This window comes from Juglans regia, chromosome 2 (assembly GCF_001411555.2).
Source record: "Juglans regia cultivar Chandler chromosome 2, Walnut 2.0, whole genome shotgun sequence".
NCBI lineage: Eukaryota > Viridiplantae > Streptophyta > Magnoliopsida > Fagales > Juglandaceae > Juglans > Juglans regia.
Genome location: NC_049902.1, coordinates 33997592 through 34025305, shown reverse-complemented (window position 1 = coordinate 34025305; position 27714 = coordinate 33997592). Strand labels below are relative to the sequence as shown.

The 27714-nt window shown below is 39.0% G+C and overlaps 4 protein-coding genes across 4 annotated transcripts; 2 read left to right on the top strand and 2 right to left on the bottom strand.

Moving 5' to 3' along the window:
• Window positions 1-702: 702 nt before the first annotated feature.
• On the top strand, window positions 703-10225 carry LOC109012823. The gene is made up of 6 exons (XM_018994646.2): window positions 703-2573; window positions 3884-4024; window positions 4150-5911; window positions 6823-7103; window positions 7664-8520; window positions 8608-10225. Exons 1-6 carry the CDS (start codon window positions 1140-1142, stop codon window positions 9800-9802), a joined length of 5670 nt encoding a protein of 1889 aa, XP_018850191.1. The 5' UTR covers window positions 703-1139; the 3' UTR covers window positions 9803-10225.
• A 1295-nt stretch (window positions 10226-11520) lies between these two features.
• On the top strand, window positions 11521-13527 carry LOC109012813. The gene is made up of 2 exons (XM_018994636.2): window positions 11521-12484; window positions 12744-13527. The coding sequence occupies exons 1-2, from the start codon at window positions 11897-11899 to the stop codon at window positions 13149-13151; spliced, it is 996 nt and encodes a 331-aa protein (XP_018850181.1). The 5' UTR covers window positions 11521-11896; the 3' UTR covers window positions 13152-13527.
• A 3635-nt stretch (window positions 13528-17162) lies between these two features.
• Window positions 17163-20200, bottom strand: LOC109012804 (histone acetyltransferase KAT6A-like). Its single transcript, XM_018994628.2, has one exon. The coding sequence runs from the start codon at window positions 19683-19685 to the stop codon at window positions 17457-17459; it is 2229 nt and encodes a 742-aa protein (XP_018850173.1). The 5' UTR covers window positions 19686-20200; the 3' UTR covers window positions 17163-17456.
• A 2832-nt stretch (window positions 20201-23032) lies between these two features.
• On the bottom strand, window positions 23033-27577 carry LOC109012790 (reticulon-4-interacting protein 1, mitochondrial-like). The gene is made up of 7 exons (XM_018994608.2): window positions 27112-27577; window positions 26542-26769; window positions 25798-25871; window positions 25006-25165; window positions 24797-24916; window positions 24587-24695; window positions 23033-23489 (listed from the first exon to the last, which is right to left on the bottom strand). The coding sequence occupies exons 1-7, from the start codon at window positions 27340-27342 to the stop codon at window positions 23308-23310; spliced, it is 1104 nt and encodes a 367-aa protein (XP_018850153.1). The 5' UTR covers window positions 27343-27577; the 3' UTR covers window positions 23033-23307.
• Window positions 27578-27714: the final 137 nt, after the last annotated feature.

Sequence of the window (27714 nt, the reverse complement as noted above, 5' to 3'; positions counted from 1 at the left end):
TTTTTATTTTAAAAAATTCTTCTTATCAGTTACTATTTATTACTCTACACTCTATAAAAAATATCTTTATACTTTATAAAAAAAAAATTATAAATATGAAGTGTGAGAGTGAATAGTAACTGATGTATATCTTATATCTTATATCTTATATGAGCTTATATTGGTGGGAGGAAATTATTATTGAGGGAATAGCCCCACAAAAAAAAAAAAAAAAAAAAAAAAAAAAAAAGCATCTTCATCAAATAGATTCAACTTGGGCACTGAAGGAGCCGTTGTCCTTCCATTTATTTTTTAAGCCCTACAGAGATGCCCCCCAAAAACAACAATCTCTCTTTCCTTTTCCTATATAAATATATATAAATATATATATGTGCAAATTTGCAAACACTTTGCATATTTGGCGGCAACGTTCGGCCCTCTAAAATTAGTGACATGAAAAATTAACCCAAAAATGCAACCCCAATTACCCACTCCCTTCTTACGTGCGTGGTTCTCACACTACCAAAAATACACCCCAAAAGTGTTCCTATAGGGCCCACATAATCGAAATCTCATTGGTTGGTCCGCCTAATTCATGGAATATAAAGAACAACACGTGCTTTAAGGCGCGCGTGGGATTGAAAAGTTCAAAGCAAATATCGTTGTGAATCAAGAACCCCTCCCTCCCTCCTCTTCTTATTAAGCTCACGCCCTAGTCTTCCTGTGAAGCAACAACTAACAGAGAGCTTTCACAGAGATACATGGGTTTCTCTCGGGGACACCCCAACCTGAAACCCCCTACCATTCTTCACGGATTCCTCATACTTTTGTAGGATTCTGAAGCAGAAAGGGGGGGCAAATCTTTCGTTTTAATTTTTGTATCCTAGGGTTTTTCTTTCTCTCTTTGTTTTCAGCTTCTTCATTCCTATCTCGGACCGATCCGACTCGGCAATCCCCCGGTGAGTCCCTCGCGTATCCTTCACACTGCGTTTTCCCTCTCAATCTAAGCTTAACTGAACACCCAGTTTGACGAAGAAGTAGATCACTCAATACCCTTTTTTCCACTCGGCAGATTACTATACTATATACACCTATATAAGCTCGTTTACGCACTGATATTTATACCTTCATATAGAATCTATATAATTGTCTTTTATGTGATGCGATTGCCGTCGACGGCCCCAGCTTCGTCTTCAAAGCGGGGGAATACGAATCCGTCGGGTCCTCGGCTTCGGAAGAAGCACAAGAGGCTCGATGCGATATGTGAAGAGGAGTATAATCGAAACCATGGTGAATCAAATGAGGGCGACGGCGGGGATGACCTTGCGGAGCTTAGACGGAGCTCACGGGTGCGCCGGGCTCCTATTTTGCTCGACGTTTCACCGCCTCCGGTGAAGAAGAGAAGGAAGATTGCGAGGAGTGTAATGTTAGGTGGTGAGAAGATTGCAAAGAGTTCTTCTCCCTGTGAGAGTGGGGATTTAGGGGGTGAGGAGACGCCGGGTAGTTGGAAATCAAGGTTGAGATCGAGGGGGAAGAATGTAAGTGTTGGGGTTCAGGAGGAGAGGGGCTCACCCAGTGGGAAACGCAAGCTTTTATGGGAAACGAGTGGAATTAGGGAGGAGGAGAAGGTGGTAGCGGGTGAATTGGATGAGAACAAAAGGGATTTGGAGGCTGGGAAGTCCATGGTTGTGAAGTCAAAGAGAACAGGTAGGACTAAAGGGACGAGAGATTTGAGGGAAGGAGAGATCAAGAATGTGTTAAGTGGGATGGAGGAGAAGAATGAGAGGGAAGAAGTGGAGGTCATTGGGGACAAGGATGAGGATGGTGACTCACTTTTGGAGTGTGAAATGGGTGGTGAAAATGAAAGGGATAGGGTGGATGTTAATGGCCAAGAGTTAGTCGAGGAAGAGAAGAGAGGAGCGGTAAACGTTTCAAGGACAGAGGAGGGTTGTGTTGGCAATGACAATGTGGAAACTGTGGAGCTTGGTGATAAGCAAGTGGAACGATCAGATTGTGGGGAGGAAGGAGAAAATCCAAATGATGTTGGAATTTCGACATTCCAAGTGGAAGATGAAGATGGAGGGTCTCATGATGGGAAGGATATTGATTTGGCTAAGGTTCATGATGGAAAGGATGTTGATTTGGCTAAGGTTGATGACGGAAAGGATGTTGATTTGGCTAAGGTTCATGACGGAAAGGATGTTGATTTGGCTAAGGTTCATGATGGGAAGGATGTTGTTTTGGCTAGGGTTGGTAATAAAACTGTGGAACACGAGAACACCATGAAGGTGGAAAAGTCCAAATGTACTTCAAGTGATACACTCGGCAAGCCACGCATTAAAGAGGGTAGACGGTGTGGTTTGTGTGGGGGAGGGACTGATGGTAAACCACCGAAGAGGTTAATCCAAGATGCCGGTGACAGTGAAAATGAGGCATATAGTGGCACTTCAGGTTCAGAGGAACCTAACTATGACTTATGGGATGGTTTTGGTGATGAACCTGGCTGGCTTGGCCGGCTCCTGGGTCCTATAAACGATCGCTATGGTATTGCTGGGATATGGGTTCATCAACACTGTGCTGTATGGAGCCCAGAGGTATGGTTCTTGACTCACTTTTAATTATTTGCTTCTTTTCAGGATGGCATTATCTATTTGAAAGTTGCTAATATATTTAGCATTGAGAAGATGCTAATGCTGATTGTTGTTGGTGCCATTTTATATTGGTTTTCGTGCTCATTGTTTTATAGTTACCTTATTTTTCCAATTTAAAGAAATTCCTCAATCTTAGTTGATATAGTTTACATAAGAATTATAGGAGGTCAGCCTCACTATTATTGTTGAGTAGTTCCAAGTTTTAAAACCCCTACATCTTTACAAGAAATTATTGTGGTGGTCTCCCTGCTGAAGTGTACTAAAAGCGATTCACTTTTTTAGTGGAAGCAATTATAATTGAGAAAATAATTTTTGTATAAGCAATCAACAATTTTTATAATTTGAAAAAATCATAAACATACTCATCTGAAAAGATACTGCACTGTGATGTTACTATTACTTGCCCGGTTTGGTTTCACAAATGGTCTCAACCCATCTCAACATCTAAACACTATTCAAACACACATTTTTCAATTTCAAATTTTCAAATTTTCAACTTTTTCATCTAATAATTACCTAATCATTACAACTTTCCCAAACTTCCAAACAAACACAAAAAACAATTCAACATTTTCAAATCCCAAAACAAAAATAATATTAAAAAAATTATATTCTAACAATATTTTAACTTTATAATATTTTTATTCAACTTTTCTCTTTCTTTTCCCAAAAACCCATAAAACATTTTAAGTCAAACAATTTCACTGCTATTCACAAACTATTTTATTACTATTCACAGATTTCTCAACTCATTTCATCTCATATGCGTAACCAAATGAGGCCTAAATATCAATGGCTTCAATTAAAAGCTTTCTTCTCTTAATCGTCACAACTTACACTCCCTCTGTCCCAAATTTATAATTTCTCTGGAGAGGGCACACTATATAAGAAGGGTACTAAAAGCATTTCATTTTTTATTTTAACTCTTTTGCCCTTCATTTTAATTCTCATATATATATTTTTAATTTTTTAACATGTAATTATTAATATCATGTAACTAAGAACCCCATTGTGTATTTACCTTTTGACATGGGTAATAGTTTAGGGTCATCCAAAATAGAAATTTGGACTAACTTAAGGATGAAGGGAGTGTCTATTAATAGATGCCTTCTCTATCTTCCCTTTTCTTTTTCTTTACATTTTCATTGGTTTAATATGTTTGCTACTGGAAGTTGACATCATTTTTCATTCATTTATTTGCAGTTCAGTTTACTGTCCAAAGTGCAGTAAATATTTGTGATCTGTGTTTGCAGGTTTATTTTGCTGGTTTGGGATGCTTGAAGAACGTAAGAGCTGCGCTTTGCAGAGGAAGAGCTTTAAAGTGCACCCGCTGTGGGAGGCCGGGAGCAACTATTGGATGTCGTGTTGATCGGTGTCCAAAAACATACCACTTGGTTAGTTATTTGGTGTCAATGAAGTTTATATTTTTTCTGGGATTTTGTTTTTCCTGTTTTGAGGACAAGGCAATCATCTAATGTTACCAACCTTGAAGTATTTGTATTCTATCTATATTTTGCAGCCTTGTGCGCGAGCAAATGGTTGCATCTTTGATCATCGCAAATTTCTTATTGCCTGCACAGATCATCGGCATATTTTTCAACCTCAAGGTAGCCAATATCTAGCACGGATAAAGAAACTGAAGGCTAAGAAATTGAAGTTGGAAATGAGGAAGCTTTCAAATGATGCTTGGCGAAAGGATATTGAAACTGAAGAGAAATGGTTAGAGAACTGCGGTGAGGATGAAGAATTTTTGAAGCGTGAGAGTAGGAGGCTTCACCGAGACTTATTAAGGATTGCACCTGTATACATTGGTGGCTCAGAATCAGAAAGTGGAAATTTATTTCAGGGTTGGGATTCTGTTGCTGGGCTTCAAGATGTCATACGATGCATGAAGGAAGTTGTCATATTACCTTTGCTATATCCTGAGTTTTTTAATAATCTGGGGCTTACACCTCCTAGAGGTGTCCTTTTGCATGGGTATCCTGGAACAGGTAAAACTCTAGTTGTTCGGGCACTGATAGGTGCATGTGCTCGTGGTGATAAACGGATAGCATATTTTGCTCGCAAAGGTGCAGATTGCTTAGGAAAATATGTTGGCGATGCAGAGCGTCAGCTGAGACTCTTGTTTCAGGTTGCCGAAAGATGTCAACCTTCTATCATATTCTTTGATGAGATAGATGGGTTGGCACCCTGTCGCACAAGGCAGCAAGATCAGACACATAGTTCAGTTGTGTCAACATTACTTGCTTTATTGGATGGGTTAAAGTCTCGAGGCTCAGTCATAGTAATAGGTGCAACGAATCGTCCTGATGCTGTTGATCCGGCATTAAGGCGACCTGGGAGATTTGACCGGGAGATTTATTTTCCTCTGCCTTCAGTTCAGGACAGAGCTGCTATCTTGTCGCTACACACTCAAAGGTGGCCAAAACCAATTACAGGATCCTTGCTCCAGTGGATTGCGAAAAGAACTGCAGGTTTTGCTGGTGCTGATCTACAGGCTCTCTGTACTCAAGCAGCCATCATTGCTTTGAAGAGAAATTTCCCTTTGCAACGAATTTTATCTGCTGCTGCAGAGAAAGCTTCTGTTCATAAGCGCCTTCCACTTCCTGCCTTTGAGGTGGAGGAGAGGGATTGGCTGGAGGCCCTATTGTCTTCTCCGCCTCCATGCTCTCGTAGAGAAGCAGGAATTGCTGCTAATGATGTAGTATCTGCTCCTCTCCCCAGATATCTTATCCCTTGTCTGCTGCAATCATTTTGCAGTTTGATTGTTTCCCTTTATCTCGATGAACGCCTTGGGTTACCGCCTCCTATCTCTAAAGCTGCAGCAATGATTAAAAGTGTAATAGTTTTTGCTTTGGATAAGAAGAACATGTCTACTGAACGTTGGTGGTCCCATCTTGATGATTTTCTGAAGGAAGCAGATATTGCGAAGGATATAGAGAGGAAGCTTTCATATTCCGGCATTTTACTAGGAGATGCTGACTCTGCTGGTTCTGATGCTTTGAATGATGGTAGTGTTGATAACGTGGTAAGCTTTGAACCTTCCATTGAATACCATGGTGGCACCCGCACAAATTTGTTCCCAAACATGTCATTTGCATCTAGAAGCAAAGCAGGTTTCCGAATATTGATTGCTGGAAGTCCCAGATCTGGCCAGAGGCATCTTGCATCTTGTCTTCTCCACTGCTTTGTTGGGAATGTTGATATTCAAAAGATTGATATGGCTACAGTTTCACAAGAAGGACATGGAGATGTGGTGCAAGGGATAACACAATTATTAAGTATGTTCCACCTCTTTATCTTCTGTTTCAGTGATATGGTTCAAACTATGAGTAAACTAGGGACATTGCAATGTAGAACACAAGGTGGTAAGTTGGACTTGTACTTGTCTCAGTCGCGCTGTTGGCATGCTCTGGCATGTTAGAAAAAAATATATCATTAAGCTTAAAAGATTGCCACTCAGTTAAAAAAAATAACAATTAAAAATATTGTCACTCATGGCAACACTTGTTTGACTTGGCTTAGCATGAGGGTTGGGGAAAGGGAGAGGAGATTTCTTGACGTTAATTTACAGGGCCTTGACAAGTGGTTTAATATTATCATTTGGAATTTTTGCAAGTGGTTTTGATGTATACGATGTGAAAACCTACCTTGCCAACTTTGATGAAAGCCTTAAATCAGTCCCTAACTAGTCCAAGCCCATCATGTGGCAGCTCTATTCAGTATACATCTAGTCCCAATGACTTGCTGTAGTCCTTAAGTTTTTTCAATGACTTGCTATACTGGGAGAGAAAGTAGTTGGGAGGATATCACTCACTGCAGAGAAAAGTGTGATTTTATTCACATACAGTAATTCCTTAAGCCGCCCCCCCAAATGAGACAGCTCACTTTAATGTCTTGTGATCATTTTGTGAATGTGGTTGCTATTCCATTTTTCTCCCATACTATAATGTGGATAGGGTTTAACTCAGTAAGCTTTATGTCAAAATTATTACCATTTATGGGTGGCATCTTATAGGAGACCTAGATGGCAACCAAACCTAGTATGCCATAATTGAGAAAGGGAACGCCCCGAACTCAAGAATTATGCCCATAACCTGATGAATTAAGTGCTTGTGTGGATGTTATGCCGCTGAGATAGCTACTTTTAATTCATTGAAAATTTCCTCATAATTATCTCTGTCATTGGCAGTGAAATGTGCTAGTGCTGGGCCTTGTGTAGTATTTATGCCAAGAATTGATTTGTGGGCCATGGGGATAAATCACCAAGTTCCTGAGGAGAGCGATTCCTGCTCAAAGCATCATCAATTTCCTGATCTGGTTGTTCAAAAGGAAAGTGAGTCAGATAAAAAGAAATTCAAATCAGCAGAGATGACTGACCAACAATGTGCTGGTCAAAGTGCTTCACATGCCTGGAGCTCATTCATTGAACAGGCAGAATCTCTATGTGTATCTACATCTTTGATGATTCTGGTACGAATCTTCCTCCCTTCCCCCCAACCTCAAATATTCCCTGAGGTTATGTGCTTGTGGCTTAATTTACAGGTTTATTATTCCGAATGTTCTCTTGACAATGCCTTAGGGTATCTCTTTTATCAAGATTGCTGTGGTTCCTTATCTATCTCCAAAGAATAAAGCCTTTTTCCTGGATTTGCGTATCTTTATTTTCTTCTGTGAAGCATTTATAAGTTACGAATAATAGATACCACTTTTTGACAAACAATTGAATCAGTCGGAATTTATTACTCTAGGTAGTAATTTAAATTTATAATCTGTTAATATGTTTACTTATAAAAATAATGTTAATATGTTTAAATCTCAGATTTCTTTTTCCAATCCGGTGTTTCTCCTGTATACATTATGTGTACTTGACTTTGCCTTTATTTGCTATCAATAAAATCAATTACTTTTTTAAAAAATGTTTTAAATGTAAGAGCCTTCACTTGAGTCAAGCTTTTGCAATACTTTGTGTTGTAGTCCACTTTTTCTTCTTGTAGATCATTATGTACTCATTGTTTCTAATTCTCGCACAGGCTACTTCAGAAGTTCCATATATGGAACTTCCAGTTAAAATAAGACAGTTCTTTAGGACTGAATTATCAAATTGCAGTCAGTCAACTTCAGAGCACACAGTCCCTCGATTTTCAGTCCAAATTGATGGGAAGTTCAACCGTGATATGGTGATCAATCTTTCTGTGGCAGAATTATCCAAGGATATAGTCCAACAGCTTGTTCAGTTGATTCATAAAAAGTCTCACATCCATGCCAGTTCATGCAAGGAGTACATAGATTGTGATTCCATTGAAGGCCGCACAGATACAATAAATATCAGCTCTGATCATGGATTAGCCAATGAATGCAAGCATAAAACATACTATCCTGATGAGTCTTTTATAAAAGTTCCACAGCCACCCAATAATAGAACCGTGAAGGGGAAACCAAGCTTGCTCTTTGCAACATCTACTTTCGGCTATCAAATTCTGCGATATCCTCATTTTGCTGAACTTTGTTGGGTCACATCAAAGCTGAAAGAGGGTCCCTCTGCTGACATAATTGGGCCTTGGAAGGGCTGGCCATTCAATTCCTGTATTATTCGTCCAAATAATTCATTAGAAAAGGTGGCTGTTGCTTGTAGTGCCAGCAATATTAGAAGCAAAGAAAAGTCTGGGTTGGTTAGAGGCCTCATTGCTGTTGGTTTATTGGCATATAGAGGTGTCTACTCATCACCTAGAGAAGTCTCAATTGAGGTACGCAAGGTTCTTGAGTTTCTAGTTGGACAGATCAATGAAAAGGTTCAAGCTGGAAAAGATCGATATCAATATGTTCGTCTTTTGTCACAAGTAGCTTATCTGGAAGATATGGTTAACAGCTGGGTGTACTCACTGCAGAGGTACGGTTGTCATTGCTCGCTAACATGCTTGTATAATTAATTTCACCTGTTGAATTGTTACCTAATAATAATTCCTTCCATTTTCAGTTTAGAGCTGGACACTCCAACTATGGCAAACCCTAGCCTGACTAGTAAGGAATTTTTAGATAATCAGAATGCACGTGTGGATAATGAAGTTCAAAGTGAAGAATGCAGGCCAAGTGTTTGTGGTGATAGCTGCCATGTGCCTGAAGTGCTGGTGGAAAGTACTATGGGAATTGCTGCTGTAGACATTGAACATCTTGACCTGAACCCAGGAAATGGTGATTCAAGTTATCCTTGCTCTGGTAATAGAGTTGCAATTTCTGAAGAAGGCTCTCCACAGCAAATTGTCACCTTGGGCCATTCCACAATGGATAAACTTCACAATTCACCTGCTGTAAGTCATTTGGTTGGTGCGATTTTGAATGAGGAGAATGGGATGAAATCTGGACTTTGCGGGTTGGAAAATAGTGAAAATCTTGCAGTGGTGAGCCGCAAGTCTGGGTCATCAAAACATTCCAACGGATTTGCGTCCACAGAATCTGTTGGCCTTTCTGAGAATGGTCTTGGTAGTTCTAGTGAATTGGGTAATGTTAAGTCATCCAACGCCAAAGAAGTCTGCAACCAGGTAAATAATGTGTCCTCAATAAAGACTGGCGTTATGGCCAGTGATGGTAAGCCAGACACTGATGAGCACATTATAGGTAACAGCTTCTCTTCTAGCAACAACAGCATTTCTGCCAAGGGGGTTGTTTGTTTTTATCAATGTTGTGCTGAATGCCTATACAACCTCCATGGTTTGACGCAGAAAATCCTTATTCATGAGTGGGGATTGAACGGGAGTCATTGGACGGTAGAGGATGTACATGATGTTGTCGCATCATTATCGGTGCATCTTCTTTCAGCAATTACAAAAATTTATGTTGCTGCTGAAGATTTCAGCAATTCATGTGATGAGAGCCTGAAAGGCAAAAAGTATGTTGAATGTCCAGAAATTAGAGCATGTCATTGCAAAAAGTCGGGAAATAGAGTTGTGATGCCGGTGGAATGTAGTTGTCACAACATAAGCCAAAGTTGCACTGCAAAAGAAAACACCTCCCGGAATACCCGACTCATGCTTGATTCAAAATTTCTTTTCAGAGATGGTGTACTGGTTCATGTAGATCCTGACAAGGATGTTTCTTTTCACTGTAAATATGAGACTCTGTGCCTCTGTTCTCTTATAGAGTTTATAGCAATGACCAAGCTGCCTTTTGATTGACTTGATGTGTTTTCAACATGGATTGCTCTGCCATCGCAGTGATTTTCTGCTGCTACGGGATTTAGGTGTGAAACAATTTTCAAGAGAGAAAAAAAAAAAAAGAAACCCAATTTTGTCTACTGCCTTCCTGAAGCTCCTTGTTGTTCTGTCTTTGAAAAGCAACAATACAAGGGCATTTCTTCCTCTCCCCCACAAATATCTTATGAAAGTATATTTTAACACTCCCTTGTAGGAGCTAATCTTATACCACCCTGTACGTGTATAATTTTCGGGTTATCCTTTCATGACTATTAGGTTATGCTATCAATAACTGTACATTCTCTTATGTGGTGATACTTACTGTTGATTTTTTCAATTAGTGCTATTAATAACTGTAGTTTTAGTAGTATTTGAAATAGATTATGAGTAAGCAATTCATTGGAAGTTTGCTATTGTTCTGTTCAGTTTTGATTAGCTAATAGGTAGATGCTGTGGTTTCATTAAGCAATTTCTTAGCATGAATTGGAAGACTCTGCATGCTGGGGCCAGTGGAATCTTATGCAGAGGTGAAGATCATAGCTGCCAGGTTTGGATTCACAATATTATCTCATCTCTGACAATTTTTTTAAACTCTCATATAAAATATAATAAATAATTTAATTTTTTTTAAATTTTAAAATAAAAATAATATTAAAAAATAATATTTTATTTAATTTTTAACAAAACATCTCATTTGAACTGTTAATAATACAATAGCTGATGTGGCAGCTTCCTCACTAATATCAGATCAAGTACTTTTTTTTCCCAAGAGACGTGGGATATAGCTGTAGCGGTGGGTGTAGAACGAGAATGGCTTCCGATAAGATCAATTGATCTTTTTCATTTTTTTTTTTCATATTTTTAAACATTTTTTAAAAAAACAATTTACAATATTATTAAAAAACACTTCTTTAAACACTAAGCAACTTCTTTTTTTTTTTAAATGATCGTAATCCATCCATTGGATCCTCGGTAGAGTAGCTTCTCTCTTTTTCCAAATAATAATTTTTGATTGATGAATACGGTATCAATACAGTAGTTGGATAGGAATGGAATGAGACTCCAGTTAAGTTTTAAGCGACAAACTTGAAATTTGGTCAGTTTTTTCTTTTGAGAGGGAATTTTTGGAGGTAGCTAGGACTCGCTCATATTCGTAGATGTCGTATGCCATTCTAATTAGGTTCATCTCCTGACCTGCGCCTAACACGACCCACGATACAGGTGGGTATGATTGATTGTTCTCTAGATTCTCTCTGACATGGCTTGGGCCTATTTGTCTCTGCAAATGGGATGCCTCTCCAGGTGAGTTTGGGACTATTTGGCCAGCCCATGTTTGCAAGATCAGGAGTCGGTCAGGAAAATAATTTATTCACAATATTTTATATAATTATATTTTAAATGAGTAATATTTTTATAAAATATTTTATAAAAATAATATCATTTTATAAAAATATCCTCATCTTATAAAATTATTATAAAATATGTTATAAAAATATATTGTATATATCATTACCCAATCAAAAAACTCAATTTAAAAAAAGGGAAAAAGGGAAGATATTTTCGGATATTGTTCCTATATGTTGACACGTAGAACCATAGGCCCCTTTTTTCTATTAAGTAAACACCGAGAACCATAGCTGTCACATGAAACTATAAAAGAAGACCCTAGTATGTAGTTGCCTAAACAAAAAGGCCTTCACATGGGAAGTGTGCTGGCATGACCATATCATGCACCTCTGCAATTCCATTTCCACCCTCCCCAATATTTCCTTCGTACTTGTTCCCTACATTTCCTCACTTGATTTCTCACCTCCTCTCTCTGATCAACGCTTCAAACGCCTCCACAAAGTCCCATTTCCAACATAGACTATATTTGGTTTCAAGTTCAAGCACATGGTGACGAATCCCACATGGCTTCCCTTCGCAGTTAGCCCTTTTGCAGCGTTTTTTTTTTTTTATGTATATTTAGGTGGGATGTTGCATCTTTTAATGGATAACAAATTGATATGGGATCAAATAAGACAACTCCCATGTGGACGCTTTTTAACTTGTTGAGGGGGGAGAAATTGGGCAAGCATGGAGCATATTGCTGACCTTTTCGAGACCTCTTTTAGTATAGATGAAAAGGTGGAAGCTTTGGATCTTTTGGAGGAGGGTTGGTTCTTTGGGAACTCGCTTAATAGAAAAACAAGGATGTCAAGGTGCAATTCTGATCCTTGTCCGTCCTCAAACTCCGGCCTAGAGATGTCAGTCAAGAATTTATCTGGTGCAACAGGGAAGCTCAAAGAGGACGATGGTTTTGTTCCTCCATGTTTGGTTCGCACGCCATCTTTACCACCTTATTTAGGGAGGGAAGTAGAAACTCGAGAAAATAAATTCAATCACAGTACGAGTAAGTTGAATCTGCAGAGACTGCATCAGAATTTGTTTCAAACGCCAAAGCAGCTGCCAACTTGTATAGGGAGAAAAAAAGGATCTCAAGAAAAAGAAAGAGATGGCAGAAGAAATACATTGATTGGGCAATCAACACGTCGCAATTTGCTTAGAACACCATCCCTACCACCAGGTATAGGGAGGGAAGAAATAACTGATCAAGACAGAGAAAGTGATCCTAGACTGAGCAGATCTACTAGGCATCCATCACCTGACCTTCTGCGTCACAAGGTAACCATAACCATCACCTTCTATATGATCATAGGTCAGATTCATGAATTTCCTTGCCTTTCACAGTAAACATTCGTTTTGAGCTTATGAGAACTAAACACAGATGAGATGACCACCTAGAAAGTCTTGAATCGTCTTGTTTGATTTGAATGCCTGAACTCTGCATCTGTGCTGATTGAATGGCAGTTAATTTTAAGTTGACCATGCCATTTTTCTACATTATTTCACTTTATAATGTAGCGTACCTTCTGGACTGTAGGGCATGGCACAAAGTTACAGTCTTCCTAGATACAGACCGCCGGAGGTGGAAGACATTAACTCGGACTTTACCAAGGAAATGAGACGACGACTCCTTCCACAAACCAAGTTGAGGAAGAGCAAAAGCGATCTTGAGTCTGAAGAAGTGCAAGGATTTAAGGACTTGGGGTTCACATTTGACAAGGACTTGAGCCCAAATGTGGTAAAGATACTTCCTGGTTTGCAGGGGAATAAGCCTGAGGAGGATTTGGAGGAAGAAGATAAGGGGAGAAGGCCTTATCTTTCCGAGGCATGGTTTGTGCAAGGCTCTGCCCCTCCAGTCCCAAATTGGGCTCCCAAAGGATCTACAGAAGACATGAAGGCACAGATCAAGTTTTGGGCAAGAGCTGTGGCATCCAATGTCCGCTGATAATGCTGAAGATCAATCAACTTATGAAATTTGACAACAGAATGCGATCGGCTATCATGCTCAGATATCTAATCCATAATTCCATACAATGCTAATTAATCTTTTGGTCCTTTGCAATTCCTGAATTTAATATAGGTGTATATAGGGATTGATGAGCATTTCATCCAAAGCGAAACTGAGTTGCAGGGATTGCTGAACGAATCAAGCAAATAAAGTTGCAAGTATTTAGTCCTAATAAAGTTTTATGTAAACAGTTTCGTTTTTCTTATTTGCTATGTAGGAAATGTACTATGGGAGCTTGTTAGTTCTTGACTGAACCCTGATTCCGTTGCATGTTATGAACTTATCATGAGAAATACTAAATTCTGAACTTGCGTATTTGCGAATGTTGTCGTTTTCCAGAATCAAACACAGGAAGAAAAGAACAAAAGCCTAAAATGCATGCCAGATATTATAGCATCTTTGTCTTCCATTTCAAAACAGGAGCTTCATGGGACGCAAATTCAATCATCAATAGCCGAAAAGTGACTGATCCATAACGTGAAAAACCTCAAATGTTGCAGTCTTAATCCTGCCACTCTCTCTCAACTTCCCTGGCTCCTTCCCTCACATCCGCAACTGCTCTCTTTCCTTACCTATTCTTATAAACTTCCATTACACACCCATTGCCCTCCACCATGTCTTAGCCCTCCCTCGAGCAAGACCAGAGACATAGCTTGCCCAGGTTCCCTAACCAACATCCACCTCTGCAGCTGAGGAGGGTCCCATCGAACTCATGTTTTAATTAAAAAACCATGTGACAGTGATACATACATCCAAGATGCATAGTTGTCTGTAATCAATTTATTGTCTACAAGAAAACAAAAATGGGAGAAATTATTTTTTATGCATATGCATGTGACAGAGGGCTTTCCTAAAGACCAATGAAGGAAAATCCACAACAAAAACCTTTCATGTTATCTTTACATAATACACAGTATCCTTGCCCGTTCAAGAAAATCTTGAGATGATTGACATGTCTTGAGATGGTCATCATATAATTCTGATACCTTCCAATCTTTTAGGTCCTCCAGATAACTATAACCATGGGGTAGTTCCTACCACTCCCTTCCAGCACATGTTGATGTGAAAAAACTCATTATCATCTGTTTTTGCTGTTGGCAGGACTATTGTAAATGGGTCGTGCTACCTAATTGCAACCTTTGTTTTTTGCACCAACTCTATTGCTTTATTCCTTCATTCTGGTCAGCTCGCCATTTATTCCATGATGGAAAGTTCTACAAATATAGAAAACCAAAGCAAAGGTGATGAGCCACCAAATTCAGCAGCTGAGAGTGCCACAAACACTACTGAAGTAAGCAGCAGCAAGGGGGATCAAAAGTCAAATGATACACGATAATGTAAACGCCATGTTGAAAAGAAAACATAAAAGCTATAAACTCATTTTCTTCATCATGGTTCTTGGTCTTTACCATCGATGGGTGTGTACTCAATTCTCTATGGAATTACTAGACTATTATTGCAGAAAGATGATTACTGTTTTATAGACCCAATAAAAATTTCTTACTATTTTTTTGTTGGTTCTAGTGGTGAAAATCATCGAGGGACGGTGTAGAAAAGTTCAGGCAGCTACACCTGTCTTTGAGACTTTGAGTTGTAGGCTTCAGTTTTCTAATTTGTTGTTGAATCCTTGGAGGGGGCGGGGGTGTGGAGGACTTCGGAATAGAAATCATACTCCACATTCTATCGGGGGATTAATATTTTATCTAAGCTGTGTTACCTGTCTCCATGTCTGGCACCTTCGTTTGGAGGTACCTGTTGGGAATAAGTTTGGTGGGATACACACTGGAATGGACTGGAACACTACGGAGAGGAAACCACTACCCAAAAAAGAGAGAGAAGGTGCTTGGAGGACCTTTATATGCTTGTCATCTGGCCTCCCTTTGGGTCTTTAGTTTTTATCGGCATGCTTTTAAATGCCTCTCTCTCCATATGTGAGTGGCCAAAATGTTTGTCGAAGATACCATATCTTATTTCCATGTGTGCTCGAGTGTGGCTAAAACAGCACTCTCGGGGTATAATATAAATTTCAATTTGAACGATGTTGCCTTGTTACCTTGGAACAACTTTGGGACACAACCAGTACATGAGATAGAGTTCAGGCTTAGAAATCACTTTGGAACTTCCCTTCATAGTTTTGATGCTTTTCTTTAGATAAACACACACACACACACGCACACACATATATATATATTGTTTTTCATGCCATTTCCATGAATGGTTTCGATAAGATTACTATTCTTTTCAGACATTCCTTTTGAGGCATATTGTTTAAACATGAGTTTCAACAATTTAGGATTGAAAATTATTTGAAGGATGTGACCTGAGCAGATAAAAATGCTTTTTAAACCATACAATGACAAATCAAGCTCGATTCAAATCACAAGTGAATCAAATGTAGCTAAACCTAATTTCTGTATTTATCAGACAAATGACCTTAATTTTAAGTTATAAGAGTTACAATATCGATGAAGCTGAAAGAACAAAACCACAGAAGTAGAGACAAGAGCTTGAGCAACAACCTGCAGCATCTTTTTCCTGTACAAGTGGATCACCAAAGGGTACTTCATGGAGAAACTTCAAGCATGTATGTAATAAGGCCAATAGGAATCTGTCCAAAAAACTCCAGCATATGTCCTTCTGGAGCCAAATGTACTACTGGTCTTACTTTTTCTTCTTTTTGGTTTTCAGTATTTGTATTTGTTCTTGTTCACATCTCATAAAGAAAACACACAAAGCTGAGTACAGGTGAAAAAAAAAAAAAAAAAAAAATATAGCCTCAGAAAGGCTGGAATCTCTGTAAAAGATGATATCGAATCCACTAGCTTAGCTTTTCTGCTGCCTTGGAAATTGATTAGTGCATGCAGAGCCTACAACTCATCCAGTCTGGTCTGGAGCTATTTTGGCCTTTCCCTTTATTTTCTGTTCTGTTCTGGAGTTGTATAAACCCTTTTTTATCAGTTTCTTGACTTTTGTTTTAAGGGTTTAACTAGTCAAGTTCCAAAGCTGTTAATGTTAATACAGAATCAATGGAGTCTACTTCAATTTGATCACAACAACAAATCAAACATGAAAATTCATCAAAATGCTGATTGAAGCAATAAAAAAAACAAACAAACAAAAAACTCATTATATTTCAGGGGCACATAATGAAAAAGAGTTATAGCTATAAGAGGAATGTGAATTGATTAGACCATAAAACTACCAAACATTATTTCAGAGACACGTAATAAACAGCTAAAGCAAACTGCCAATCTTTAATCATCCAGAACCATCAAGTTCCAGCTTGACTGCCTCACCTTCACTGTCCCACTGGTGTGGCTTTTGCCAACCCCACCCTCTATCATTATTCATGAATTATTATTAGGAATCTAGGATTGAATAGATTATTTTTATATTTTAATTTTCAACTATATGCTGTTTAACTAACCTTCAGATAATAAACACATGTTAACCTGACGTGCCACGTGGCATGACACAAGGAAGAAAAATAAAAAAGCCTCAAGTAGTATATATAATTAAAAACCATTTGAGAAACCAAACAATAAAATTAGAAAATACAAAAGTTATAACCTGAATATATATGAAAACTAAGAACAATATGTAATTAGTTAAAGCAAAATTATTCTCATCAACTACTATTTATCACCCCACATCTTATAAAAAATATTTTCATACCCTATAAAAAACACCCACACATCCTATAAAAAATTTACAGATTTGGAGTATAAGAGTGAATAATAACTAATGTATAATAAATCCCTTAGTTAAAAATGATAAAACATACTTTAAAATTCCTTTAACCTTTTTTCTTCAATTTGACATTTTTCTTTTTTAGACTTTCAATTATTTTTATATGTTGTAGATGTTTTCTTAAGTTGTATTTTTTGTGTTTTTATATGAATTTTATTTTTTATACTATTTGACAATTTGATCACAATTAGAATTACAGGAATAAAGAGTTAAAATTTAGAGTATTAAGCCTAACATACACATGGACCATTAAACAGATTTTAACTATATAACTATTACCCAAATGGGGGAAATTGGATGAAGAAAATAAAAAAGAACAGGAAAAAGAACAAAAAAAGAAAAAAAAAATTGCTCGGAAATCATTAGACAGAGATTTACAAACATGAGAGAGCAATAAAAGCACCCTGTAAAAACTACAGTAAAAACACATTCAGAATTTGCTACCCCCTTTGTTTCTTCTTCTTTTTATCAGATTCCCATAATTACCTCGGCTCAGAACCCGATCCCAGCCGCGCCCACCCCAAACGTTGCCGGGCGGTGAGGCTCCAGCTTCCGATTCTTCCAGAAGCAAGCATCCGGTGCGAACTTTTTCGCCGACCTCATCGGTTCCGATTTGCACCGTGTCAGAACGAACGGCTCGTACCCATTGGACCCCACCAGCTTCTGCTCTATCATGCCAGCCATCGAAGCGCCGGCTCTAGGAGCCGCCGCAATAGGAAACGAACACGAAGATCGAGGCGGATGCAGAGGTGGCGGCGGCGGCGGCTGTTGCTGCTGCTGCGCCGGATACGTTGGATTGGAATTCTCGGTGCTGACTCGTTTCTTGATCACATCTCCGCCGTTCGTTTTGTTGACCGGTCTCTCTGGGAGGCATCGGATGAAGTCCGTACCGCAAACCCAGGTCTCTTTGGAGACCTCCATGGACAGCTTCGGCTCGCACATCATTAACAGCAAGCAATCCGGCAAGCCCGAACTCCCTCTCTCTGACTTTGATCGACTTTCTCGTATCTTTGACTCTAAACTCGGATTATCTTCGTTGGTTCTCGGTACTTCGGGTTTGGGTTTTTCGTGGGTCGCTGTCTCTCCGTCTTCCCGAGGCCTCTCTTGCGTCTCTTTCTCCTCCTTTGACTCCTCTGCTTCTTCGGCTAAAGCTCCAGTCTTCTCTTCTTGCCCTTCTTCTTGCGCTTCTGATTCTTGCTCTGACTGTGCCGACATTACAGAAGAAGTTGAAAAGCTAGCTACTTTGTCATCTTCTGCTTCTGGTTCTTTATGTTCGGCCACGGGTTCATTTTGGTGGACTTCCTCATCCTTTTGAACAAGCTTGTGCATGTATTGTTCCGTCTCCGAGTTCTCTCGAGCTACGAGATCTTCAGGTGAAGAACTCAACTGAGATTCTTCTGCTGGTACCGCCTGGCACAACTCTAACTCTTCTTCTTCCTCGTCTTCTACGTCTTCTTCAGCATTATCGTCGTCTTCATCTTGCTCCAATTGGTGTTCTTGTAGCTCATTGACATATTCTGGGCTCCTTTCTGGGTTTTCTTCTACACCCCCGTCTTGTTCCTCAATAATCATGTGTGAATGCTCTTCACCATCAGGAACCCGCTTTTCACGAATCTCATCCCCTTTTACCTCTGTTTCCACCTCAACTTTTCCTTGCCTTTCTTCACCCACTACCAAATCCTCTTGGTCTTCTCCCTCATCTTTCTGACGCTCATCTTCATCGCCGTCCTCATCTTTCTGAACCGGGGACTCCCAAAACCGATTCGCCAAGGCCGCCATTTTCACCGGGTCAGATCTGCACCTCATGAGCAGCAGAGCGTTCTTGGGCGGAATACAAATACTCACCCTTGCTTCCTCTTCTTGAGCAACCTCATTCCCCTGCTCCTTAATCTCAAAGTCCCCATCAAGAATCTCCCTCCTCCGCATACTGTGACTCCTCCTATCCGCCACTCCGTCTTCCTCTCCCACTACTAACTCTATCTCCCTCCCCTTGCCTTCACCTTCTTGCATTGTCACCAGCCACCTCCCAAACACAGCCCCACAAGAACTTCCATTTCCACTCTCACCGCCGTCCGATCTTGCGGCCTTTTCTTCCTTTTCCCTCTCGCTTGTCATACACGAAGACCGACACGGTAGGAAACAATTCAACTCAGCACCGAAAGCCCTCAAAGCTTCGCAAATTGTTACTGGTAGATGTACCCATCTTTGGTTCCGATGCGGCAAGCACTCCTGATGCTGTTGTTGTAAAATCTGGTGGCTTTGAAACTGACCATTCACATTATTCTGAATGTTAAGCTCTTGATGTGTGACAACAGTCGCATTTTGCTGCTCCACTCTCCGGAAGCTCGCTTCGCCTCTTCTTTTCGATCTCGTTCTCATCTTTTTCCCATGCTTCTTGGTCTTGACTCTCACCTGGCCAATACAGGTCACTTTGGGGGACGAAGGCTCCGGGTTTTCGAAAGCGCACCCTCGTTTCTTGCCCCCAGTTGGGAACATTGGCGACGCCTGGCCGCCCTTCATGCTGCCACTGCTTTTCAGTCTTCGGCTTAGAGAGGAGGAGAGAGAGATTTGGGATGGTTCTCTGGTACGGCCTGGGCTGAGGATGGATTTGGAGAGCTTCATGGAGGAAGAGGAGGAAAGCCGCGAGGTGAAGCAGATGAAGAGCTCACTGGTGCTACTGCTATTAGTGCTTGTTGTGCGATGGGGTCTCCCTGATTCCATTTTCAATTTTTCTCGATAATCTTTCACTTTGTTTCGGCCATTGGAGGTGAAAGATGTGTGGGACCTTTTTTGGGACAGTCAATCGATTGGAGGAGACTATTGGATGAAGAAGATCTTTGGTTGGTGGTATCGTTGGGGCTATGGTTTCAGAGGTACAGACTGCAGAGCAACAGAGAGAGAGAGAGCTCTGTCTTTAGCGAAATGTAAGTTTATGTAACCAAGTGAGTGTAGGGTCCGGTTCTATGGGCCTCGGTGTTAATAACTTATGACGAAAATAATGCCCTTACCTTTCGCACAAAGCTTTTGGACAAAGCTTTTGGACACTTGTGCTAGAATAAAGTTTTATCACTTGCATCTATGCAGAGGTTTTCAGTTCACACAGGTGAACAAGGAGGTTTTGTGTCCTGGTTTGCACGAGATTTTCAGTTCTATAGCTAGGTGTGGAATTCTTATGCTTTACCAGTCTGAAACTCATAAAGGAAAAGGGAAAGCCCTAAAAAAAATTGGAAAGCAATGTTTTCTAAAGAAAGTAGCTAGTGCTCTGCTTTGTGCTTTAGCTCTTTTCCCATCCATTTTGGTGTACAATACGACATCAACCAAACTCTCCCAATCTCTAAATGGTAGACCAAATTACCAATAAGGTTGATTGAGAGTAGTCACCAATGTTGTAAGATTACAGATTATACTTGATGGATCTTACCACAATGTCATAAATTTATAAGGTTATGAGATGCATGCCCTCATAAGAGAAACTGGGGACAGAATATGAGATGCATGCCCTCCAAGCAACTTTGGTCTAATAAAGTTTCTAATGCCATTAACACCCTTCAAGATGAACATTTGATAAAAGCAGTAGAATACAATGACAAGAAGCATTATAATATACAAGACATGCCCGAGTTAAAGGCACTGACAGTATTACTGTGCCTTAAATTCTTACCACTTGGTTTATCTCTCTAATGGCATAGTGGGAGAAGAGAATAGTCAGGACTTGATTCATATTTTTTACAGTAAAAATGTGTGTAGCATGTTCTAAGGATGGTCTTTTACATTACAACAACGTGGCCAGATCAGGGACAACAGAAAGAAAAAAAGAATAGAGATAAAAGAGGAAGTATGTATTGGGAAGAACATCAAGAACCCATGACCCATCCGTACGTGTGACCTCGTGCCTGAGCCTCTCTCCCGGCCTCTCTCTGAGAGTTACCCACACCAACGCACAGGAGCCGTTTTCTCGAAGCTAAATGACAAAGTGGCATTTTCGATATTAAATGCAAGAATGAAAGTCCTTTTTGGAGGGGAGCTCACATGGTAGGGGTCGAGAGGGACGAGGTGTAGACTGTGTAAGAATCCAAAGGTGCCACGTGACCGGAGCCCAATACAGGTGGTGACCATGATGATAATCTTCTCCATGCATGGATCAATTATGATAAAAAAAAAAAAAAAAAAAAGTATAGTTCGACCCACGCTCCCTGGTAATGGGTAATTTTTTCACTGAATAAATTCCGGCTTGTACTAAGTGGTAATTTCATAGTGAATGCCTAAGCTGCAGAAAGCTACCCCAATACAATACAATACCATATAAAAGAATCATAGACCCTAACTTCAAAGTGAAATGATAACCAAAATAATGAGTGGGTCAAGGTTACTTCACCTAAAGGGAAGGGCTTTGACTAAACATTTACACCACAAGCAGACAACAAAACTATTTCTTTTCTTTTCTTTTTTTTCTTATTTGCTTTTTAAAAGCAGACTATATAAGTTAATGATTTCTTTTAACAAAAAAATAGGATCCAATATTATAATGGGCTTTCTGAATGTTGCCCAGAAAGCAGGAAAATAAACAAACAGCTTGAATGTGACAAAAAGAAAATGCTTTTTTTTAAGGTTATATATTAAGGATATGTTTGGTAAGTGAGAGTATTAGTATTCATTATTATTTTTTATTTTATTATTATTTTTTATCTATTTTTTTACTATTCATTACTTTTTATTTATTTTTTACTACTATTCAATATTTTATTATTACTTTTTCATTACTTTTTTACTATTATTCTCAACACTTCTCAACACTTCTTATTACCCAAACGTATCCTAAGAGTCAGTTTGGATGAGTGATGCTCAACTCATTTTTTTTACTATTTATTATTATTTATAAATTTTAATTAATAAATTTTATTATTATTTACAAATCATTTCAACTCATCTCATATTATCTATTAATCAAACTGAAAATCACTGTGTGTTTTGAGTGGAAAATCACCCGCTTTACATGTGTTTCAAGATTAGGTGGTCCATGGCCGCTTTTCACTGTGTAGACGGGGCTGTGCGGAAATTGAATTTGGTGCAAATTTACTCCCAAGTATGTACAAAGCCTAAGCTAATGCTATACATCAAGGCACAGAAACAGCTCACAACTCCTTACGAGTTGGATCCGTAAAAGATTCAGAATGCTTCAATGGGACCTTGAAAAGAGATGGCTCCTAAAGGGATGAGTTTGACCACAATTAATACCCCAAACTTACCAGACCATAGAAAGCAACCGATCCCTGACCAAACAACCGTTAATTGTATTTTCTTTTTTAGTGCAGTGTTACTGCGACACTTGAAGATGCTGGGGTTCGAGCCAGTGCAAGACTATGCATGTGCTCTGGAGTTCATCCTCGATTAGTTTTACTCCCTACATGGAACGGTAGTAGTAGTAGTAGACTAGTAGTGCTTGGGCAAAATGCCAAAATCAGGGCAAAGCAAGCAAGGAATGAAAAGTTGGGGTTGAAGGCAAAAACAGAAAATCCAAAATGGAGGTCTTGGTTCGACCCCCCTCCCCGAATAAAAAAAAAACACAAACGCAGGCACCTGGGATATGGCATGGTTGCCTTGCTGCAGTTCCACAATCCACCAGCGGTTCTTCATTATTTCAAGATGTTCTTTTAGACCTCTTTTGTACCTTATCCATATTGCAGGAAAAAATAAATAAAAATAAAAAAGAGATCTTGTTTCTTCAAGCTTCTGAAATTCGATTTTGCCTTACTAGGTGGAAATGGTAGTTAGAGACAGTTATATATGATGGGTTTATTTGGTAATTCCTCAGGCGTGCTGGCTATGAATTCAAGTCACAAGGACAGGTTTGGGGGGGTGGGATGAGATATAAAATTCTCATCTCATCTCATCATTACACATTTTTCAAATTCTCATACAAAATATAATAAAGAATTCAACTTTTTCAAATCTCAATTCAACTTTTTCAAATCTCAATACAATAATAATACTAAAACATAATATTTTAAACATTAAAACAAAACACAAAATTTCCATCTCACCCCCCAAACCTGCACATACTGCCTATCTCCAGTTAACATCAAACTGCGATCAATAGCAATGAAATAATAACAAATATTTAGCATAATAAATCGTTCTCAAACATTTACACCTTGCCAACTAGATATTTAATGTCTCTACCACGAAAACTTTCAGCTCCTGTACAAAATCCTATTACTTATTGTACTGGAACGACCTATAATGCAGTATCCACCGACCAAAATGGCACTTCAATGTGATGGCACTTTGGTCTTAAAAAAATCCCAGTCATGCAAAACAAAAAGTAGAAGTCATGGCATATTCTTCAGTCAAGTTCCAGCACTATTTTACCGGGAATGTGCCTCTTGTCTTTGGCCTTGTGAGCCTCTCTCACCTGTGTGATGGGAAACGTTTTTTCCACGGGCATTTTCAGCTTCCCAGCTTCAGAGAGCCTGCGTATCTCATCTAAACCTTCTGAGTCAGCCCTCATGTAAGTCCACCAATATTCTGCACCATCAAAACAATATTGCAGGCATTGGTTAAATGACCTTCAGGTGCTTGCACATGTTAATGCAGGGTACAAAAACCGTATGAAGATGTGTAACTCATAGAATTTGAAGACAGAAATTAATATGAACAAACACACAATGAAGAGGCCGCGTGTATTATAAGGAGAGCTAATAGGCATTAAAAAATGATCAATTATGGGATCAAGGTTGGAACCCATGACAGAAGACATTGGAATTTGTCAAAATTTCATTCTGGAGGTTAGATATGTACTTTAACAGAGAGTTAAATAGAGTTGCAGATATGTCGAGACCATTTAAGTCATACCATGGACAATAACATTAAGTGGACACCAAAATTCCTTCATCTAATAACATGTTTTATAAAGATAGCAGTAGCCATTCCCTCCACCTCCACATGCTATTTATTAATTTTTATTTTTAACCCTGAATTTTTTCTTTAGCATAAACTCGTTCCTCTGACAAAGACCCACAACCCAATTCGAGTCAAGGTTTATAATTTCTCACACATGCACAACTGAACTAGGCTCTAAGAAAGATAACCAAGGACAAAGGTATTCCTAAAGTTGGTGCACAACAACCCCCTTAGAGAAGGCCTAAGCAAGAAAGGAGGAGAAGTGAAGTTTGGGCCCTAGAGAGGTTTGATCCTCCAACTTCTGAATACAAGGTAATTAACACTCACAAATTGTTTGAGGAAGGACCTTAACTCCCTAAGATCTTTTCACAAGGGTGATAATATATTTCTGAATTTATTATTTATCAGATTAAAGATGTATGCTGCATCAGATTAACGACTACACTCAATAAACCACAAACCCAATAACAAGAGTGCCACAACAAACAATCAAAGTGTTTCATGTATGATCATGTTTTCCCTTCTTACTTCCCCGTTTATAGCCTTTTACTTGATCTTGTTTGGCATTTGTTTTTTTGTACATTGATCAAAACTTTAAAAGCAACCTACACTGAGGCTAAAACAGGGACTTCTGAACCAAAAATTTATTGAGAAATTACAAAATGTTCAAATATATAATCAAATATTCTGCTAGAATAAAGATGTAGCCTATAGCCTTTTACCTATTCCATGAGAATAACGGTATTGAATTTGTTTCTTCAGTAAGACAGCCGTAGCTAAAGGAAGCCCAACAGCTAGCCCATACCTATCAGCCAAAGCTGCAGCCTCACCCTACAATGTAAGAGGCTAAAAACTTCAAACGCTCATGTGGCAGAATTCAGCAAAGGAGAATACAGAAATTATTTAGAGAAAACCATGAAATTATCTCCTACCTGAAGTGTCATATAGTGTCCACCTCTCTTCAAGAAGTTGATGCTTATTCTTTCCGTTTCTGGTACACCAATAGTGTCCAAAACAGCATCAAACTTCCCTTTTATTGCCAATTCAAGGTCCTGTAAATTAATGAAGAAATTTCAGTATCGGTCCCCACATTCCAATCAAATCACTATCTAGTAAGGTATCTGAAGAGAGTGATAGTGACCTCTGCAGTGTAGTCAACTGCCTGCTCAGCACCGGCGGCCAATAATCGACCAATACTTTGACTTCCACATGTAGTTGTAACATGGCACCCTGCAGCCACTGAAAGCTGAATTGCAGCAAACCCTACTGCTCCTCCACCACCCACAACTAATAGTCTTTGCCTGTGAAGATGAGATCAAGGATGCATTACGAGGGAATACATAATGAAAACCTAACATAAAGAACATAAGGTAACTTTGGGTTGAAAAATGCATGGTCACGTATCTCATCATTTTTTCCAAAGCTCATGTAATGAACTGAAAGTATGTAATTGCTATCATATTAAAATTGTATACCAGTTACTAAATTCTTCCGTCAGTATCAATCATACCAGCATATCCCAGTGAAGTGATATTTGTAATAAAAACACAGGGCCAGTCAAGCACCATCAATGGCTGACACTTGTTAAATAAGCATGTTTACATTCACACAATCAACTCAAAAATGCTAAATTCAGAAAACTTTCAGGAATATCTTTTTGTAAAACCGTCCTCATTTGTAAAATTATTACCCAAATTCCTGAAATAAATTCTTCTCAAATTTCAGCCATTTTGTGGTGAAGACTCCAATATATATAATGGTGACAGATTTGTGCCTTCAATACTATGGAAAAGAAAATGAAAATGAAACGTATAAACAATACAAAGTAACTCAGTATTTATACACCTTGATGAAAAAAGAAGTGGCTAAGAAATGGCAAAGAAAACATATTTGAGAGAGAGAGAGAGAGAGAGAGAGAGAGATCAAACCATACCCCTCGCTTATCCTAGCAGTACCTTTTAAACCACGCCATGCTGTCAGTGCAGCAAAAGGAATGGCGCTTGCCTCCTAGGAGCACAAAAGGTATATGCAAAGTCAATCTCCGCAGACAAGGAAATATGCACATTTTAACAACTTTTCAATTATGTTATTCATCGTATGTTGAGAGCTGCAGTTAGGCCACATGTCATACTGAAATAAGAAACTCTGGACTGCAACAAGAAATGTTATCATCACAACTTATTCAATGTTTTCTCCATAAATCAACCATTTCTTATTAAAAAAAAACTAATTTTATGTTTTCTCGCATGAAAATTCCAAATCACAGGCTAAAACAAGGTATGGAAATAACAACTACAGTTTTTGCAACAGTGCATTCTGAAGAGGTGATTTTCAGAATTCAAAGTACTGCTCATCAATCAAACAATCTGAAGCCAAATTCTTTTTTGTCTTTGTTCTCTTGACTACCTGTAATGTCCAAAAATGATATTTTTTTGCAGCTTTTTAATTTTTTTTTTTTTGTCCATCTCAACAATGATGGGGCATTCTGATTATTTGGCATCACCGTTCAGCACTTTGTTCAAAAGGACACAAAAGTTTATTGACATAATCCTGTAAATGAACTTCATTCGGCACTACAACAGATTTTGATAGTTGCGATGAAAATGTCCACTCACATGAGGTAAAGATTTATGTCAATAATGCTTCGGCTAAAAACGCAAAACGCTCCAATATTTACCACATGTGTAACTCCAACGGGTTTGGGAGCAAGCTCCTCTTCAGAAAGAATAGCATAGTCGGCATAAGTACCCCTAATGGCAGTAGGATGCAATGCCCCGAAAACTTCTTGCCCAACACTCAGTGACCGAACTGAAGCTCCAAGCGCTGCCACTTCACCACTAATATCACGCCCCAAAATGAGAGGTAGATGTGGTTCAAATATGGAACGACCATAACCAGATCGCATCTGAAAACATTAAAATCGTAAACGTTCAATTTGTGTCCAGAGTGGAGGGAAATGGAAGGGGCACCGGGTATGGCAGAAGATTGGACTGTTTAAGCACTGCACATAGTTAATATATATATATATATATATACATATATATATATATATATATTTTAAGCATCCACAGGAGTTGCAGAAAAAAAAAAAAAAAATCTTACGCTAATTCTAAGATTGTAAAATCGGTGGACATTCAAGATATTCCGGATAATTGTTTTTTGCGGTTTAAGTATATCTAATTGCAGCAACGAATTTAACAAGCTTCCAGCACACGAACAAATTTTAACAAAAACAATGAGAGCATACCCTGGTATCGAGGGGGTTAATGGAGACGGCACGAGTACGGACGAGGACTTCGCTGGGCTTGAGATCGGGGACTTCGACGTTAGGCCGAAGCTCAAGCACCTCCGGGCCACCAAAGCGCGGCAACACCACGGCTCTGCAGCTGGTAACGATGCCTCTCAGCCCCACAGCCATTGAATTCGGACTAAGAACGTTTCTGTTCATTGCGAAGCTCTGAGACCGCAGAATTCGCATTTTTCTATAAATTTGTGAGCTGAGAAAATTATTTTGTTTTGTAATCGGAAAGAGAGAACAAAAGAAGACTCGGAGAATTCGACAGGGTTTGGTAAATCCGGGGATCAAATCGAATCAATAAATGGAGAGAAGAGTGCAAAGTGAAGACGTGTCTGTGTTTTGGTCCGCAGATATGGCGGGGGGAACGTTAGGCTGGTTGCTAACGTGCGCCATTGACCGTCATTTTGATCGCCGCCGTTTTTTTTTTTTTTCCTCAAATTTCTTTTTCGAAGCCGGTTTGGATCAAGTAACTCTCATTACTATTTATTATTATTTATAAATTTTAATTCATAAATTTAATTACTATTTATAATCCATCATCTCATTTATTAA